General features: G+C 41.9%; 2 protein-coding genes across 2 annotated transcripts; one reads left to right on the top strand and one right to left on the bottom strand.

The window, feature by feature from the left end:
• Window positions 1–103: 103 nt before the first annotated feature.
• On the top strand, window positions 104–6,700 carry AURKA (aurora kinase A). The gene is made up of 9 exons (XM_009903220.2): window positions 104–206; window positions 475–562; window positions 1,675–1,954; window positions 2,511–2,589; window positions 3,237–3,428; window positions 4,065–4,203; window positions 4,562–4,710; window positions 5,283–5,457; window positions 6,008–6,700. Exons 2-9 carry the CDS (start codon window positions 509–511, stop codon window positions 6,197–6,199), a joined length of 1,260 nt encoding a protein of 419 aa, XP_009901522.2. The 5' UTR covers window positions 104–206; window positions 475–508; the 3' UTR covers window positions 6,200–6,700.
• Window positions 6,701–10,217: 3,517 nt separating this feature from the next.
• FAM210B (family with sequence similarity 210 member B) lies at window positions 10,218–15,893 on the bottom strand. The gene is made up of 3 exons (XM_054173724.1): window positions 15,663–15,893; window positions 12,207–12,379; window positions 10,218–10,455 (listed from the first exon to the last, which is right to left on the bottom strand). The coding sequence occupies exons 1-3, from the start codon at window positions 15,834–15,836 to the stop codon at window positions 10,239–10,241; spliced, it is 564 nt and encodes a 187-aa protein (XP_054029699.1). The 5' UTR covers window positions 15,837–15,893; the 3' UTR covers window positions 10,218–10,238.
• Window positions 15,894–18,161: the final 2,268 nt, after the last annotated feature.

Raw genomic sequence — 18,161 nt, 5'->3', positions numbered from 1 at the left:
ACTCACATCAACAGGACTCGGCCTCGCAACGAGCAGAGAGCGCAAAGAGCCAATCGGCGGGCTGGCTCGTTGAAAAAGGAGCCAATCAGCGTGCGCGAACTGCGGGAGAGGGGCCAATGGCGAGGGGCGGTAGTTTAAAGGGTATTTAAGGGAGAGGTTTGAATTCAAACAGCCGCGGCGGCTGAAGGCGGTGGAAGACGCTAGAGGTGAGAACGTGTTGCAATGCGGTGCGGCTTATGGGTAGGGCTCCGGTACCGGGATCATACCTGCCAGAGCTGCTGGCTGATGGGAAGCTGCGAGCGCTGGCTAGCTGTTGCGGGGTAGAAATATGAGGCGGCCGGATGGCAGGCTAGGCCTGCGCCATGCCTTGGGGGCCTCCCTGCGTACCGAGGGGTATGGGACGCGTTAAGCAAAAGATCTGAAAAATAGTGGGTTTTGTGGCGCTAACCTAAATTTGCTTTATTTCCTCTGTAGGCTGAGCTATATGTAACTTTTCTTCTTGGGCACTATGGACAGGAATACAAAAGAGAACTGTTCTGGGTACCCTAGTCGTGTTATGAAGGTAAGTGAATTGGTAGGTTGGTGGGTGTGTTTCTCCTGATCACACGAGCTATGGATTTCAGACTGTGTGTGACAGCTATTAACGCTGCTAAGTTGCAAGAAAAAACAAACACACCAAAACAACAAAAATAAAACAAACAAACAAAAATGCCGGAAAAAAAATGTTTTGAAATTGTGTTTTCTGCGTGCAGGTGAGAATTGCCGATTTTGTCTTTCAGTAACTATCTTGCAGAAAACAGTGCCCAAGGCTTACTTTTCTGTTGTATTTGTACATCATAGACCATTTGGGAGATTCCCATTATATATTAAGTATAAAATCCTTTAAGGAGAGAGCAACTGTGTGTGACCAACTTAATCTAAAGATGGATTTTAAAATCAAGCGCTCTGTTAATGTGCCTATTGACATGCCTGTGCAACGGTCCTCAAGATTATACTGATTATTTTTCCTATAGAGAAACACAGGCACTTTCTCACTAGCTTAAGACCAAATAAGTCCTGCAAAGTTTTCAGAATCGTATCAGCAAAGCTTATTGTTAATCAAGCTGTCAAAGCATTATTTTTGGTTAACTGGACTAGAAGATTAAATATCTAGGGGAAGAAAAAACTCTTGAGTCATCAGATGGGTGTCATTAGGGGGTAAAAAAATGAGAAGCTCATCATTAGCATTTGAGCTTAACTGTAAGCAAAGTGTCCTAGAAAAAGTAAGGGTTTCTTAAATATAAGCCTAAACCACCTTCCTTTATTGGAAGCAAAAGATTAAAAGTGGATAGCTGACCCTTACCAAATAGGCTTGCTTTGTTCTGTTGAACTCCCATTGCAGTGCAAGATATGTTAAGATGAAAAGCATTAAAGGAAGCAAGACTCAAAGCACTGTATGTTTTTGTAGTGAGGATCTGATGTATTAATATATTTGGTCTTTAGATGTATGTGGAAAAGTTCTTTTCCTAGCTATAAATAAGCATGCCCTTGTAGAAAATCATAGAATGCTATCATTCACAAAAGATTGGACTGCCCTAATACCTCCTTTGTAGTTTTTTTCTAATTTACTGAATGAAGCCACAAAGGATATAGTATGCTATTCTACAATTAACATATGATCTTTTGTTTTTGCAGACTTCTAATCCCATCGGGGATGGCCCAAAACGTGTCCCTGTGTCTCAGCATTCTGTCCAGAACCGGATAACGAATGGTGGAGGTCAAGCACAACGTGTTCTGTGTTCTTCAAACTTTGCCCAGAGAGTTCCTGTGCAATCACAAAAATCTGTACTGTCAAACCAAAAACTGTCTAATGACCAGACAACGCTGCAGCCTCGACCAAAACTGGTTCAAGCGACTGCCACGTCTCAAGTTCCAAGCAAGAACAATGAAAAACCTAAACAGGCTCCAGTACCTGGTAATTGTGAAGATGATGCACATGTATTTATACAGTTGTCACACCTGGGATGCTTCCATGAAACAGAATGCAGTGCAGCTCATACTGATGTGGGACAGTCCTGTAGAGGTGTACTTAGTTGTGGCCTGAAACAGAATAGCAGCACATTCTTCAGCTTGACTGTTGCTGCATTATCTTTATTGCCAAAATTATCTGTTTAGAGCCAACATGGGCATGTAACTATTTCCAGATGCTCTTTAGTCAGCTGTGACTTGGTGTAATTGGCACTCGTACATCATACTTTTTGCTGGTGTTCATGTTTATCTCTTACATGCAAGAGTATGCTTTGGGGAGGGGGAACCTTACTGTTCTTTAAGAAAGCTTTTAAAATGACACTTTAATAGTACACATGAGTATGATGCTGCTTTTAGTAAACTACACTAAGTTGTCATTGAATATATTCTTAAGAACTGTTTCAGTTGCTCCAGAAGTTAATTTGCTCCCATGTATATTTTTGTTTTTTGCCTTGTGTTCATGGGTCTCATTCACAAAGTTGGATCTTCTTCTTTATACATAGCAAAAACCTCTGAAGCAGAAAGCACCTCTAAACAGAAAAATGAAGAGACTACTAAAAAGAAAAATGAAGAGAATAAAAAGTAAGTTTTATGCCTAGATTGTTCTAGTTAAGTCCTGTTGGTGTAAATTTGTTTCTAACTCCTAGGACTTTGTGCTGCAATAAAGTTGCAGCTAAGTTGAATGCTACTTGAGCCCCCTGGGTTCTGGAGACCACTGGCTCTTGCACTTCAAAGATATGAAAATCTAGGAAAGCTTACTTCAACCTGATAGTTTTGGGGAACAAGGATTTCCTGTAATCTAAAGAAAAGTTTTGGCTAAATGAATAATAGCTCTTACCATGTGAGTGCACTGATAGCCAGTGCTTCAATCAAGATGTATGTGCAAGAAACTGGAGTCTGGCAAAGAACAGAATTAATCTGTAGTATGGCTACCTTAAATAGTTCTAACATGCACTGATATGACTGTTAAGCATGTTGAAACAAGCTTGGCTTGGTGTGCAGAGTCTTGGTTTTTGGTTGTTGTCAGTGTGTCAGCTTTAGGAGGGAAGAGACTAACTTTCAGAACCTTCTTCAGAAAAGGCTTATTGCATATTTGGTCATCTTGATGTTCTCTTTAAAATCTAGTTGAGATCACCAAGTATCTACTGAACAGGAACATAGGTCATAAACCTAGGAGGGAAAACCAACACGAGTATCTAGCTCCTCTAACTTTCTCTTTCCTCTTGCAGAAGGCAGTGGTCTCTTGATGATTTTGAAATTGGTCGCCCTCTGGGGAAAGGAAAATTTGGAAATGTCTACCTGGCACGTGAAAAGCAGAGTAAATTTATTCTTGCACTGAAAGTGCTCTTTAAAACACAACTTGAGGAAGCTGGTGTTGAACATCAACTACGAAGAGAAGTTGAAATACAGTCTCATCTTAGGTAAAACTTAGTGACCAATTATGCTCTGTGTTCACATAAAGTAACTTTGGACTTGATCTCTAGAAGTCACTTCCAACCTCTACAATTCTATACCATACCCTGTTGAGGAAATATTTCTTTTAAAAAAAATGAGTTTGACCTGGCTAGTTAGAATTCTTGTCTTTCTGCACCAAGATTTACCTGTGCCTTGCAATGAAGGTAACAAATCTTCCTGTTCACCAAAAAAGCCCACCCTTGTCTGCTGCTTGGATTCTTGTGGATAACTGCAGTTTCAAGAGTCTCAGCTTGTTTCTGCTTCCTGGAAAATAAGCCCAAATTGATGAAGAAACTGGTTTTTACAGAGGGAGCTTAAACTTCCATTTCAAAGCCCATAGGAATTGGCTGTTCAATGGTAATCTAATTTTCCAGCTGCTGTAGAAAAGTATGTTCAAGAAGATATGAATTAGTCAAACTCTTGGCTAATTACTTGTTAGTAGGGAGTCAAAGCTGGTGTTTTGATAAACACCATCGGTCTGCTGTGAAGCTGTTAATGGGTATGTTGTGAGCTGAAGCCTTGAGGGTGGGGAGGCAGGAAAGGGAAATACAAGTTACATGGAAGAATGCCTTGCTCAGAAGAATATTTAAATCTTTTTGCAGGCACCCCAACATTCTCAGATTATATGGTTACTTCCATGATGTTACAAGAGTTTACCTTATTCTAGAGTATGCACCTCGTGGAGAAGTCTATAAAGAACTTCAGAAGCTTACCAAGTTTGATGAGCGAAGAACTGCCACTGTAGGTTGTGCTTGCTGCTTGTATGTTAACTTGCTCTTCATATCTGAAATATTTGAGCTATAAAGCTAGCTCTCGGATTAAGTTCTGCCTTCCGTTCTGTGAAACCGAGTCCTTGGATAACAATTTGCTTGTGCAGTTGTAACAAGGATTAAGTTGGCAAGGCAAAATGTTGCACAACACTAACATTGTTACTAAAAGTGCTTGGTCAGTTCATGCACAGCATGTATTGCCAGACTTCGAGGGTTTAAGGAATAATTGCTGTTACTTAAACTACTAAATTATGCCTAGAAAAGGCTCTGCTGTAGCCAGACAATTTAGAGTGACAATGTCTTTAATGATTTGTTCTTTCTGAATACAGTACATCACAGAACTAGCAGATGCCCTATCATACTGTCATTCAAAGAGTGTGATTCACAGAGACATCAAGCCAGAAAACTTGCTGCTTGGCTCAAATGGCGAATTAAAAATCGCTGACTTTGGATGGTCTGTGCATGCTCCGTCTTCTAGGTGAGAATGCAATATAGACCTGATGCAATGAAATACTTCTGTAGTGAAGATGTTAAGTTTTTTTGTGTCACTCTTAGTTTGGAATGGAGATAAATAAGAACTTCCTAAAACACTGGGGGGAGGAGGGTGTGGGAAATCCTTGATCAGGGCTGCTGCAGCACAGAGGGAGAGTGTTATCTTTGTTTTTTTTTTTTAACCTGCATAGCTGAAAACTTGCTGAATCTTAAGCAAGTGAAAAAGCTGGTTGTACTGTTGTAGAGTTAGTGATCCCTGAGGTGACAGACCAGTGCTTGTGTTCAAACATTAGACTAGCAATATACTTAAGGTATTTCTTTGATTAGTCTGAATTGCAGCTGACAGAGGAAGACTGTATTTGACCGAGCTAGTGGGATGGAACAAGGAAGGTTGAGACTGAATGCAGTGACTGAGGTGCTTACTGCTAGCACTCTCTCTCTGGTAGTGCTGAATCTCCAGGGCAGACTGCACTGAGGAACAGATGATTGCCTGCATTAGCTTGTCTGGCTCTTGTAATTGCCATAATCAGTAAATGATTAACTTGGACTTTTCTTCAGGAGAACAACTCTCTGTGGGACACTTGACTACCTGCCTCCTGAAATGATTGAGGGAAGAACGCATGATGAAAATGTGGATATTTGGAGCCTGGGAGTTCTGTGCTATGAATTCCTTGTAGGGAAACCACCTTTTGAAGCAGAAACATACCAGGAAACCTACAGAGCTATTTCCAGGGTATGTGTCAACACTTATTTGGACTAGCTGAATCCTGCTGCCTCTCAGTTTTGTCTTACTGAAGTTTAACAAATGGTCCCTTTGAAAAAGGGTGTGTTTTACATAGAACTAGACCCCTGAAAACCTCTTCAGTCTTTTCAGTAGAATGGCTTTAAGATACCTTGTCTTGCTTCCTTGTGTCTCCCCTGTATCTGCCTTCATATGAACTTCTACCTCTTTCATAAAGTAACTGTCACCACCTTTTATTTTCTAACTTACAAAATGAATATTCAATGTTCAAGGTGTTACTGAAAATATGTAAGATTAACCTTTTCTGTTGCATACTGTAGTAAGGTTCCAGCAAATTAATCTGGTTTGAAATGGACTGGAAAATGCCCTATCTTAAATTCTACAGGCAGTGAGAACCTTGTTTTCTTCAGGGTTATGATGAAATTACTTAATCTCATTTCAGCAGGCACAAGTTGCATTCCCTTTCTAGGTGTACCTCGGATGGTAGTGTCCTTTGTCTCCTTTTGTTGCATTGTCTTCATTATCTTTCCTTTTTCCTTAGGTGGAATTCAGGTTTCCTCCATTTGTAACAGAAGGTGCAAGAGATCTAATTTCAAAGCTTCTGAAGCATAACCCACAACATCGACTGCCTCTGAAGGATGTGTTGCTTCATCCATGGATTACAGTAAACTCTACAAAGATGCCCAGCAGTAGAAAGAGTGACGCTGCTACCCCATCTGGCACACAGTCTTAGCAGGGGTAGTATCATAGGATTAGCATGTACTGTGACTACTGCTTACAATATGAAAAGCATGTCTTGGAATCTAATGGCAGTTGGAATGCAAATCTTAGGGTTGGACAGCATTTGAAACTCTAATTGCAGTGTAATAGTTGACTTTCAGATGGAGGTTGTGGAATCCTTAATATACTTGACATCCAGTTAGTTACATGTGAGCCAGGTTTGATCTAAGTATTAAGCTGCTCAAGGCTGTTATGATGTGGTCTGTCCTGGTAATGGTTCATTGCTCTAACAACAAGAGGAAGTTGTTGGTCTAGCTTATTGGGCAGTGCAATATCCTGGAGATACCTGCCTCCTAATTTATTGGGCTGCTAAGGGTATCATAACTGTGGTGTAATCTGAAACTGAGCAAGATGAATGTGTTTCTCCACGTGTCCTAAAAATGATGTGTACATTATTTGTCTTTTGTCTTAAATGGGAGCACTCAACTTTTCAAATAAAGACTTGTTATATACTCCTGATATCATGGTCAGTTATTTATGGTACTATCGCTTCCACTGTCTCTCTCTGCCCACTTGTCTTTACCAGCAGTAGAGCTTGACTGCCTGTCTGATCACAAGTTTACTTACCACCTCTGTCAAAAGGAGCTGGTAGGTTCTCTCTCAAAGTGCTGGTACCGGTGTAGTCACTGTCGCTATTCTACAGCCACAACACAGGCTTATGAGGTAAGTACTAAATCTTACTTCCCTTGAGAATTTTCTATAACCACTCAGACCTAGACTAGTTTCTTCCCTTTTGTAGTGCAATTATTCAAAGACAACATGGTCTGAAAGCACTTGGAGGGAGAAGAATCTGGAAAGTATTGTTAACACTGGTTCCCATTACAGATCCCATTTGATAACAGCTAGTGTTTTAAGATGTTATTCCCTACAATATAGTCACTCATCACCAAAATATACAAACCAACTGATTTCCATTAAAACACTTCAAGCAAACTAAGAGAAAGCAATTTATTATATTTTCATTAAGACTTTAAGGTCATCTTCACTATTTTACAAACCATTTTAAAAAATGATCCTTTTACAAGCAAGGATTCTAGAATTCAAAATATATTCTCAACTTAATTTAAAATAGACTTTGCAAAAACCTGCATCTAAACAAAGGGCCAGCAGTTTATACAGTCATATAAAAGGTAATATGAATTTTGGTCATAATTGAAATGAAGCTGTTTCTTCACTGCAAGAAAATCAAGCTAGTGCTGGTGCCTTAACTTTTAAATGCATTTGCTTAACATGATTCCAGCTTTACAGAAAGATGTTTTTTCTTTTTTTTAAGGAAAAAAAAAACCTTGAGTGTTCATCTTCTATGAAACTTAGGACAAAATATACTTATCAGAAATGACTGACTAAATGAAACCAGGAATGTCTCCTGCTTATTCTGTAATTCTTTTGTTATCCATGGTAGCAGAACACATTGCCCTAAACTGAAAGATTGGGCCATGTAGAAAAAAACACCACCAACCCAAACCACCCAGAGGCTTTTGTGAAGAGGGAGGGAGCCCAACTAAACTTGAAGAAACAGTGAATTTAAAAGACTGGTTGTTCTAAATGTATGTATTAAGTTCTAGAAAGCTACAGTTGTGTTGGTTGCATGCCCTGTAAGTGCTCTGTAGATAGTGCAGTTTTAACCTGTCAAACACTTGGCAATAAGCTCTCATCCACAAAACAGGTAGACTTATCACAGTAAAGGGGCAAGCTGGTTTGAAACTTGGGCTCTTAGGTCTGGCTCAGATGGCAGCAAGCTGAACTATACTGGGACAAGCTCTCAGCTTCAGCATTCATACTGCAAAGAGGCATGAGAGAGCAACAATCTAGTCTATCTTTTGTTTTTAGTAAGCAGCTACTCACACTGAACCTGACAGCCATTCTTCCTGCACACAGGGTACATGAATCAGTGCAGCATTGACTCCACCTTCCAAACATGCAAGCCAAGCAGCTGTGCATGACATGAGCTCTGTTAGTGGCACAGCTTGCAGCTCCCATGGAAGCAGGCCCCATTACAAGACTGACTCTCAGGTTGGCACTTTGAGCAGAGTTTAACTAGGTAATGCATCTTTACACGTGCAATATGGCTGTTTGTGTTGTACAGCAAGCTTCCAGCACAGATACCTGCTCACTGCTTCAACTTGTGTCTTAAGACACTAAACTCTTACAAGGCCAAGCCCTTCCCAAGGGGTTCTTTGTTTTCAGATGGCAGTCCAGTAATGGCTTGCTTCCACGGGGCAGAGGAAATAATTTATCCCCTTTTCAGTTTTCCCTCTCTTAGAGAAAACCTTATTACCCAAGGAGTAGCAGTAACAGAGGCACGAGGATGTATGTGGCTGTAACTCGTCTTCTGAGAACACAAACTGCTTGCTCACTTGGAGCCCAAAAATTCTCAGTGCATCCAGCCTCCCTACAGTTTGGGCTTTCTGAAGAAGGTACAATTTAATGTTATGACTAAGTGGAGTTAATAGGTTGTTCAAAACAAAAATAAATTACTTGCTGCTTCTCTTCCCTTCCTGTCCCTTCAGCAACCTCGCATGCTAAACATGATTCCTTCCTCTCAATTCACTAAACTTTGGCAAGGAAAAAAATTACTCTGATTACCAGGGTAATTTCCTGCTATTTTTCTTTAGTCTGATTCTTGTACAAACAGAGCTGTGTCAGAGTCACCTTGGGGTAGGTGTAAGCACAGGGGCAGGCAAGGTAAAAAGAGCAGGCCTGGCAGGAGGGAGAGGTCCACAAGAGTGATACCTCTGGCTTGAGCTATTTCACAGAAGCCCAGTCCTAAGTCTGAAACCCAGGTTTACTACAGAAAATTACAGTGACTACCAGTTTTCGGATCCAGTCTTTAGGTTAACTGTAAGGTAGAATGTGAATACATGCAAGTGCAACTACACTCCAATAGGAATAGTGTCCAAATAAAGACATGAAAAGTGCTTCCAACTGGTAACATTCAACAGTCTGTCAGACAAAAGCACAGGAATTGCTCTCGAGAAGCTAGGAATTGTGCTGTCTGGACTTCAGGTGCAGATTTGAGTTTCATCCACAGGAGCAGGGAACTGATAGGATTAGTTTTTGGATTAGAAGTGTCTCCAGCCCAAAGCCAGATCTCAATACAAAAACCTCAACAATACCTTGCCTCTGACTTCTCGATCTTTGGAGTATGTTCAGATGGGAGGTAATCCTGGTTACACTGATTTCAGTAGACTCAGGATTCCTTGAGTCTATAGGCATAAAAAAAAAATTAAAAAAATAAAAAGGACTTCAGTAAGGCCTGTTCCTAGCTTACAAAAAAGAATGTGTTCAAACAACACAATCTTGAAACACAGAAACACCACAAAGGATCTGAAGTTTCAGAACAGTGCATCACCTGTCATGGCTAAATAATTATTACTGTGCAATAATTAAGCATGGGGGTATTCCCACTGAGGTTAGTGCAGTCTGTGTATTGTACTGCAAGACTGGGGTCATAATATATGCCTTTTATAACAAAAGAGACATCCACCTACCACTTTAGCATCTAATATACACTTACCAAAGGGACTATTCATATGGTAGGGTATTGTTTACTCTGCAGACTGTTAGGAAGAAAATCTTACTGTTTCCCAACTACCCAGTAATAAACTAATGCTGTCACTATTTTGAGAAGAAAAGAATTAAGGCCCCAAAAGCTAGCTTACAATGATCCAGAACTGTGTATTCTAAAGAGGCTGCTCATTGTTAAGCCTATATATTACCACTTGCAGTGGAAACCAGACACTATTTTAACAGGGTTTTCTAAAGAAGAGGTGGCAAAAAGTAAAGAAGGTAAGGACAGCACTTTCACAGTGTAACATTTACCTGAAAGAACAAGTAAGAAACACAAGAGGAAATCAGCATTAACACGGATCCAAAAAAGTCTTTTAAAAGACATTCAGCAATCTGAAAAGCTACATGGATAGAGAACGTTAAAAAAAAAAAGGGGGGAGAGGGGGTGGTAAAAAAAACCCCAACCAAACAGTAAGAAATGATCATGGATTTGAGGCAGGAGGCTTGAAGAAACCAATCTTCCGGCAGTATCGGACAATAAAGGGCACAGAAACTATAGTAATGCTGATTCGAACTGGAGCAAACAGCTTGTGAATAGCATATGCCAGCACAAATGTGCTGGTACCAGCAGCCATTTTAGATTGCAATGATGATTCACTGAAACCCAGTTTGAAGAGAACTGCAGTCATATCCACACCACTGGAGAAAAAGAAAACAAGACTTCTTTAGTTGATTTTAAGGTTGCATGCTAAAACAAATACAAAGTGCTATTTTTTTTTTTCCAGCAAATTTAATGTGGCACATTTCCAGCTCTGGAATGTATGTTTAAATTGGATGTTGTTAAATAGCAAAAAAAAAAAGAATTATTTCAGCACAGATTCATAGAATGGTTTGAGTTGGAAGGAACCTTAAAGATCATCTAGTTTCAACCCCCCTACACCCTCATCATGGGTGGGGACACCTCCCACTAAACCAGGCTGCTCAAGGCATCATCCAGCCTGACCTTGAACACCTCCAGATAAGAGGCAACCTAAGCAACCTGTTCCAGTGTCACACCACCCTCACTGTGAAGAATTTCTTCCTAATATCCACTCTAAATCTACCCTCCTCAAGCTTAAATCCATTCCGTCTTATCATGTCAGTAGAATTCCTTGGAAGCAAGTCCCTTGCCAGCTTTCCTGTAGGCCCCTCTCAGGTGCTGGAAGGCTGCTCAGCAGCAAAAACTTAAGCTACTTCTGTAACAAGTGTAATATTTTCAGATGTACTTTGTTTTTAATTAAATTGACAATTTCTCTGTGAAGTCAAATACGTTCTTAGTTTCAGAGCTCTATCTGCAGCACGGCATGAGAAACACGCTGTTGCATTCTCGACAGTCAGAGATTCTAGAGAACAGAGAATTTATTTCTCTATTCTGGAATTTTTTAAAAATTAGACCTCTGTGAACTTGTGTTGGCAATCCATCTTCCCAACAAAGCCTATTCTGAGTCTTGATGAAATTGATCATATAAATGTAGCTCAACCCAAACTGAGTAAGGCTGGTTCTTGTTAGGATTAGAGTGTTCTAAGAGAGCAGTACAAAGCTGTTAAAATGACAAATACCTTAGCTAAGACCTCGCAAGTGAAGCAAGTATTATGGATCTCAAACAAGCATTATTCACCAAATCCATGAATATTTTAATTCCCTACAGACAGCAGCTTTCACCAAGGCTCATAGTTTGGAGTTATTTCCCAAAGGAAGATGTTACTGTAACTTTCCCCCCTTCACTTGCCAGCATAGTATCTATAATTGGGAGTTAAATTATGCCTGAAGTAAAAAATATTCATTGTCACCCAGTGGCACAGAAGACAGAAATCAGGCATTCCTACTGAAGCCAAGAGTTAGTGGGAGGGAATGTTTTGAGAAACAAATACCTCATGCTCAACATATCTTTAACTGCTGCATTCCCACCACAGGCCACATACACAATTTTCCACCTGGTGCCTATGCAGTTATCTAGGATTTTCTGTCTAAAGCTAATCCTTTTTCAGTGGCCACTGCCTTCTGCAGTTCATCTGCAGAAACTGAGTTCAAAACCCAGAAAAATAAATTTATCTCTAAGCTCCACACTTTTGTAAGGCTCTATCTCTCCACACCATACTACTGTGTGAGAACAAAAGATAGCTCTGCAGAACAAAAATAACTTCTCTCATCTGCTTAGTTACTCTGGTGCAGCCTCTGATGTTTTCACCTGCCCACCACAGACTGTGAACCTATGCAAAAATACCATGTACATCTCCTGCCTGATGGGAGATTAGATCCACTTATGGATCCATCTATTCTCAAAATTCAGAAGATTATTGTGTATAGATGACACAGGCATAGAGTACATGCCTCCTTCCAGAAACAAACACATTGGTAAGACACTTTTCTTGGCTAAACCGTTACCTAGGAGCTAGAGTCCAAACCTTACCTTGACACAGCCAGGTAGAAGATTCCTAGAGATACTAATGAAATTCCAACATGGAATGAAACCCCTACAGCACCATATTCTTTAAAAACTTGTTTCAGCTGCTGGGATTTGTTGAGTTTCTTGTTTTCAGCACTGGGATCTGTGGCTGCCTTTTCAGAGGATCCACCTGCATCCTAAAAGCAAACCAAAAATATTTATCAGCACTAAGTACAATGTCATATTCCAGTCAGTTGAACCAATCTGGAATAATGAAAAAGGTGGCTTGCATAAAGTGCTGTTCAGAATGCTTGGGGAAGGCAGTAATACACATTTGCTCTTTCACATCAGGATAGCAGACACCTTTGGCAGAGCCCTGGCAAGCTCCCTTTTCCCAATTACTCATATCAAAGAGATGCAGTGAACTTGCTGCCAGATCTTACACAATGCAAACTTCACAATAAAGAGTTATTACAATCTGTCTTCCACTTGATCCAATGTGTGCCAAGGAACACCCACACAGTCACTTGCAGGATGAGGCTGAGGTGCCAAAGAGATCTTTGCTTACACCCACTGCTCAGCTTTATACAGGGAATTCTTTAACACTTTTTGTTTACAGGCTAAGCAGCTGATGACACTGAAAGCCTACGGGATACCACACTGATGCTGGCTTATTAACAACTTACTGATGGAAGAGGTACAACATTTAAGTTCTTATAAATCACCCTCTATAGGTCAGCTGAAAAAAGGAAGACTCAGGGAACTGCTACTGTTACGGTGCAGACAACAGCTACACAGACATGCCAGTGCTGGTGTAAATAGCCTAACTTCACTGAAAATGCTTATCATAGTAAAATCCATGGACAGCTTTTTATCTAGGTAAATTTGAAGTGCAGAACTTCATACTAAAATATACCCCAAAGCAATCTGAAAGTGCAATGCAGGCAGAGAAGAGCATCCACTCTGGTAGTATTAAGATAGCCCTTTGGATACCTCCTCGGACATGCCATGGAAGAAATAACTGGAGAAAGAAAATGTTTCCACAAAGACCTCAGAATTTTTCTCTAATAGGTGAGTGCTCATCAGGAAAGTTTAGAAGAGTTCTTTCTTTTAAGCTGAATTCAACAGTGGTAGTGACAACATGACAGCCAGAGTACAGGCCACTGCTGCCCACAGGGCAGGTACAGCTACTGTGTGCTCCTGTTGTGAACCACAGTATCACTAAGGTTGGAAGAGACCTCGAGGATCATTGAGTCCAACCTGTCACCACAGACCTCATGACTAGACCATGGCACCAAGTGCCATGTCCAGTCTCCTCTTGAACACCTCCAGGGATGGTGACTCCACCACCTCCTTGGGCAGCCAGCTTCGAGGCACACAAATTCCAAGAAAATTACTTCTGATCAGTTGTTGGACTTGGTGAAAATATGCTCCTCTTGGTTGGATGAACTCACTTTAATCGGTGATTTAAACCATATGAACCACACCCCAGAGCCCCCACAAACCTCTGCTGCTGCTTTTCTCTTTTTTACAACATAATCTCTGTCACTTTCATTTTGACAGGAAATCACACTGATCCATAAATATGTATTTAGGCAACTGTGTAGCTCAACTGATTCTTGCAAAATTGGCAAACATAATGGATGTTAATTTTTTTTTATGTTGACTCATGAGTCAAAGTTGTATTTGAATAGAAAGTGAAACATGATTAAGAAAGAAAATATTGAGTAGAAAAAGAAATTCTTCATTGCTTAAACCAAACACTTTTAAGAATAGAAGGTAAATGAGCAAAAAATATCAATATATTTTTTTAAAGCAAGCTCATTAAGCAAAATAATGCATTCATAGTTAGATAATCTACTTTGAGCTACTGGAAGTAATTACATTCCATACATGGCTGCTACTTCACCATGTTTCAGAACTCATTCTCTTGCTTTCCAGTTTTATTATAGGAATGGGGGGATGGAGAGAGAGAAGAAAGCTGTTTTAACTCACAGTCTGTACAATTTAAATACAGAGTTACTGAATGGAACTAGTTGAATAAACTGAACAAAATAGACTCACAATACCTTCTGCCAAAAGCTGTCCTAACAATACAATTATCATCACATGCTAAGTCAAGAACAATCATTTATTCAAGTGTGATTCTCTTAAAAGCCAAGCACAGTCTGAATGGTATTTTAAGATTCAGCAGCTTCTAGTGAATTTTGCATTCAGACAGAAATGCTCATTATCTATTTAAGAGCCAAACATGAAGATTTTCTTCAGACAGCTGCCATGAAAACAGGAGCTGACAACCTACAGACGTACATAACCCTCAGAGGTACTCTGGGTCTTAGAGCCATGCTTACACGATGGATCATAAGTACTGAGAAACAGCTTGTTCTCATCATTCAAGTACGTCTCGATTCACTCACAGTCTCAAGCTCACATGCCAAGCAATTTCTGGTATCAAAGCAAGATATTAATAAAGAGTACCACTTCAACAAATATTATTTGAACTGCCCAGTATGACCATCTCTTGAATAACATGCAATTTAGCTAAGAAAGATGCCTATTATCCATATAATTCTGCTAGACTGATGATTTTCTTCACAGCATTTAGGCAAAGATTCAGCTTCTGGATGAACTAGGGCATGAAAACAAATCAGAAATGTCATGTTACACTTTGTAATGAGGTTACAGAAATCAACCTGAAAATCAAGCTGTGGAAATTAAACTGTAAATGAGACTGAAAACTCACACGCACAATCTTGGCACAAGAAGGTCCTGTCTCCTACAGAAACCCAGCATAAATATGATTCCATAATCTACTGCTGTGTAAAAGCCAATTACATGTAAGGCCTTCATTTGCTTTTCTCCCTGAATCAATTACAGTTTTAAAGGGAAATAATGGACTGTACAAATTCATAAAAACCTCTCCTTCCCACCTGCAAAAAAAAAAAGGCAGCAGAACGTTGAAAGCACAGTGAAACACATCATTAACTCGTGTTTTATCTGTCAGCTACCACAAGGCAGAGAGTCAGGAACAGGATCCCTCCCTGCAGCAACCGGCGGTCTGCCACCCGCTGCCATCTGCGGGGCTGAAACCCACGGCTAGCTCAGAAAGTCCATCCACCAGGAGCACTCGGGCTGCTCTGTGTCAGCGGGAATTACTGAAACCCCTCTTTTTTATTCGTTATTTACGTTACTTACCTGCAGTGTTCAAACCCTGCAGCCCCCAAGGAAAATATACACACGCCTGCCCGCTCACTCCGAGTCGCTGCAGGACAGCCGAACCCCTGATCTTTAAGACACCCCCAAAAGCTGGTTAACACTTCCAGGCCAGGGCAACTTGCGCTTTAACCACCGCTCCGATCCGCTCTCCAGCAAGACACCTCCTTCCAGAAGCGGGCCCTGAGGCCGCGCTGCCCCCTCACCGAGGGCAGCACCCCACAGGGGGCTCCCAGACACCCCCCCCCCCCACACACGCCCACTTACCCTGGCGGAACTGCCGGCGGGAGATCGCAGCGTTACCAGTGGCAGCGGCGGGCCGAGGCCAGCCCAAGAGAGGCAGGGACCGCAGCCCACGGCGCGGGGGGGAACGGCGGAGAGCGGCGGGCTGCGCGGGACGGCCGGCGGCCGCAGCGGGCCCAGGCGCAGCAAGCGATACATAGCAGCGGCGGGGGAACGGAACGGCCCAGACTCCGCGCGCCGAGTGGGGCGGGCAACCAGGCCGGGCAACCAGGCCTGACAACCGAACCCCCACCCCGCCCGGCGCCGGGAGCCCTCCTTCTTAAAGGCGCAGCGCCCTGCTGGGGCCTCCTTTAGACCTCTAAGAAGGAGGGTTCCCGCCGGGCTCGCTGGCGGTTATTTTGGGGGGGGGGGGGGGGGGGCGGTTACAGGTATGGCTGCGGACTTGAGGTCTGACAGTGAAGTCTGTAAGGACGGTGTAATGCAGCACGTAAATGCAGAACTTCTCCGGTCCCACAGAGTTCATAGATTCATAGAATCATCTGGGTTGAAGAAGACCTTTAAGCATTGAGCGCAACCATTAATCCAGCACTGCCAGGTCACCACTAAACCATGTTCCTCAGTACCACTTCTACAAGTCTTTCAAATCCCTCTGGGGATGACAACTCCATTTCTCCCCTAAGCAGCCTGTTCCAGGGCTTGACATCTCTTTTGGTCTCAAAATTTTTGCTGGTATCCAACCTAAACTTCCTCTGGCACAAGCTAAGACCATTGCTCGTTACTTGGCAGCAGAGACCAACATGCACCTCTCTCCAACCTCCTTTCAGGGAGTTGCAGAGAGCCAGAAGGTCCTCCCTCATCTTCCTTTTCTTCAGATTAAATAACCCTATTTCCCTGAGCCATTCCTTACCAGACATGTTTTCCAGACATCAGCTACATTGCCCTTCTCTGGTCATGTCCCAGCACCTCAATGACCTTGTAGTGAGGAGCCCTAAACTGTACCCAGTGTTTGAGGTGTGTCCTCATGAGTGCAGAGTACAGGGGCACGATCACTTCCCTATTCCTGCTGGCCATATCAGTCCTGATCCAGGCCAGGTTGCTGTTGGCCTACTTGGCCACCTGAGCACACTGCTAGCTCATGTTCAGCCAGCTGTTGACCAGCACACCCAGGTTCTTTCACACTGGGCAGCTTTCCAGCCACTCTGCCCCAAGCCTGTAGCATTGCATAGGGCTGTTGATACCAAAGTGCAGCACCTGGCACGTGGCCTTCTGACAAAGACTGAAAAGGTCTTACATTGACAGCCCTCTCTCTATATTAAAGCCACAACAGAAAAACTAGGAACTAAAAACTGCGCTGACGTATGATATCACTTGTAGGATTGTAGATGTTTTGGGGAGGGATATTCCTGGCAGGTCAATCCCAGTGCTATTTCCACCCACAGGGCTTTGGCTGATGGGAAACATCTTTCCACACTGGGTAGTCTCAGGATCAGGGCAGAACAATGGTGATTTCCAGACCTACTGACCATGGTTTAGTATCTACAAGCTGACCACTATCCTGCAGAGTGCCAAGGCTTTTAATAACTGCAGTCACTGCAGTTTTCTGAAATGATGGCTCCTTGCCATCACAGACAAGGCTGCTCACTGTGGGGGGAAGGGTAAATACTGCATAACTGTGTTAATGTACTGAAACAATGCATCTGAATTACAGGCTCTAGCAATAAAATGCTTCTCTTTTCCTGCTTGCAAAGCTTTTCCTCTTCAGACATGTTGTTTGTGCAGCGATGCAAGCGTACAGGGCTGAGTACAATAGGAGATCTGTGTCAGCTAAATAGGAGGTCTTCCCTCCGGAAGATCTTGCAGTTTAGGAGCACAAGCTGGAACTGCACAGGACAACACTGAATGGTACAATGCTGAAATGGCATGACGGGTGGCTCTTGTTAAGTGCAATACACCACAGAACATATGGGTTTCAAGGAGTATGTTGGAGGAAGAGAGGGAGAGAGCTTTGTGTGTGTTAAAATAGCCTGTTCAGTGCATAATAAACAGCTCTGCCAGCTCTAGGCTTTTATGCTTTCTTTAGTTCTTGTTTCATAAATCCAGTCTCTCTCTGAGTGCTTGGTAGAAGAATAGTTTCTTAGAAGTCAGTTTCATGTCTTTAGTATATTCATGTATTTATTGTGCTTATTGCTGTTCCAAAATAATTTGATAATCTGTTTTCTGTGACTACACACTAACACGACTTGAATAGACAGATGATACTGACATAGCAACTCATTAATCATAGCACACTACAATTTAATCAACTTTTTAATGAATTATAAAAAGTCAAAGGAGTCAGTTCTAGTCTCAGTAAAGGAGATGTCAGTCAAGTTGACTGGCATAGACCATCACTGGCCTCTGTACTTACACACTGGACACTTCTCTGTGTTTGTTTAGAAGACCTATTAGAGCCAATGCATGGTAGAGAACACAGAGCAGCTCTTCTGTGGCATACATGTTATGCTGCTGCTGGACATGTAGGAG

Source organism: Dryobates pubescens, chromosome 26 (assembly GCF_014839835.1).
Source record: "Dryobates pubescens isolate bDryPub1 chromosome 26, bDryPub1.pri, whole genome shotgun sequence".
In the NCBI taxonomy this organism is placed as follows: domain Eukaryota; kingdom Metazoa; phylum Chordata; class Aves; order Piciformes; family Picidae; genus Dryobates; species Dryobates pubescens.
Note: the sequence above shows the minus strand (reverse complement) of the source record. Positions and strands in the feature narration are given on the sequence as shown.

Excerpts from the sequence above, each read along its gene's own strand:
- AURKA (XM_009903220.2), top strand. The coding sequence starts at position 509 with ATGGACAGGAATACAAAAGAGAACTGTTCTGGGTACCCTAGTCGTGTT. Across the intron at positions 1,955-2,510 it reads TAAACAGGCTCCAGTACCTG|CAAAAACCTCTGAAGCAGAA; the intron begins GTAATTGTGAAG and ends CTTTATACATAG. Across the intron at positions 5,458-6,007 it reads CCTACAGAGCTATTTCCAGG|GTGGAATTCAGGTTTCCTCC; the intron begins GTATGTGTCAAC and ends CTTTTTCCTTAG.
- FAM210B (XM_054173724.1), bottom strand. The coding sequence starts at position 15,836 with ATGTATCGCTTGCTGCGCCTGGGCCCGCTGCGGCCGCCGGCCGTCCCG. Across the intron at positions 12,380-15,662 it reads CCGCCGGCAGTTCCGCCAGG|GATGCAGGTGGATCCTCTGA; the intron begins GTAAGTGGGCGT and ends GTTTGCTTTTAG. Across the intron at positions 10,456-12,206 it reads TTCTACCTGGCTGTGTCAAG|TGGTGTGGATATGACTGCAG; the intron begins GTAAGGTTTGGA and ends CTTTTTCTCCAG.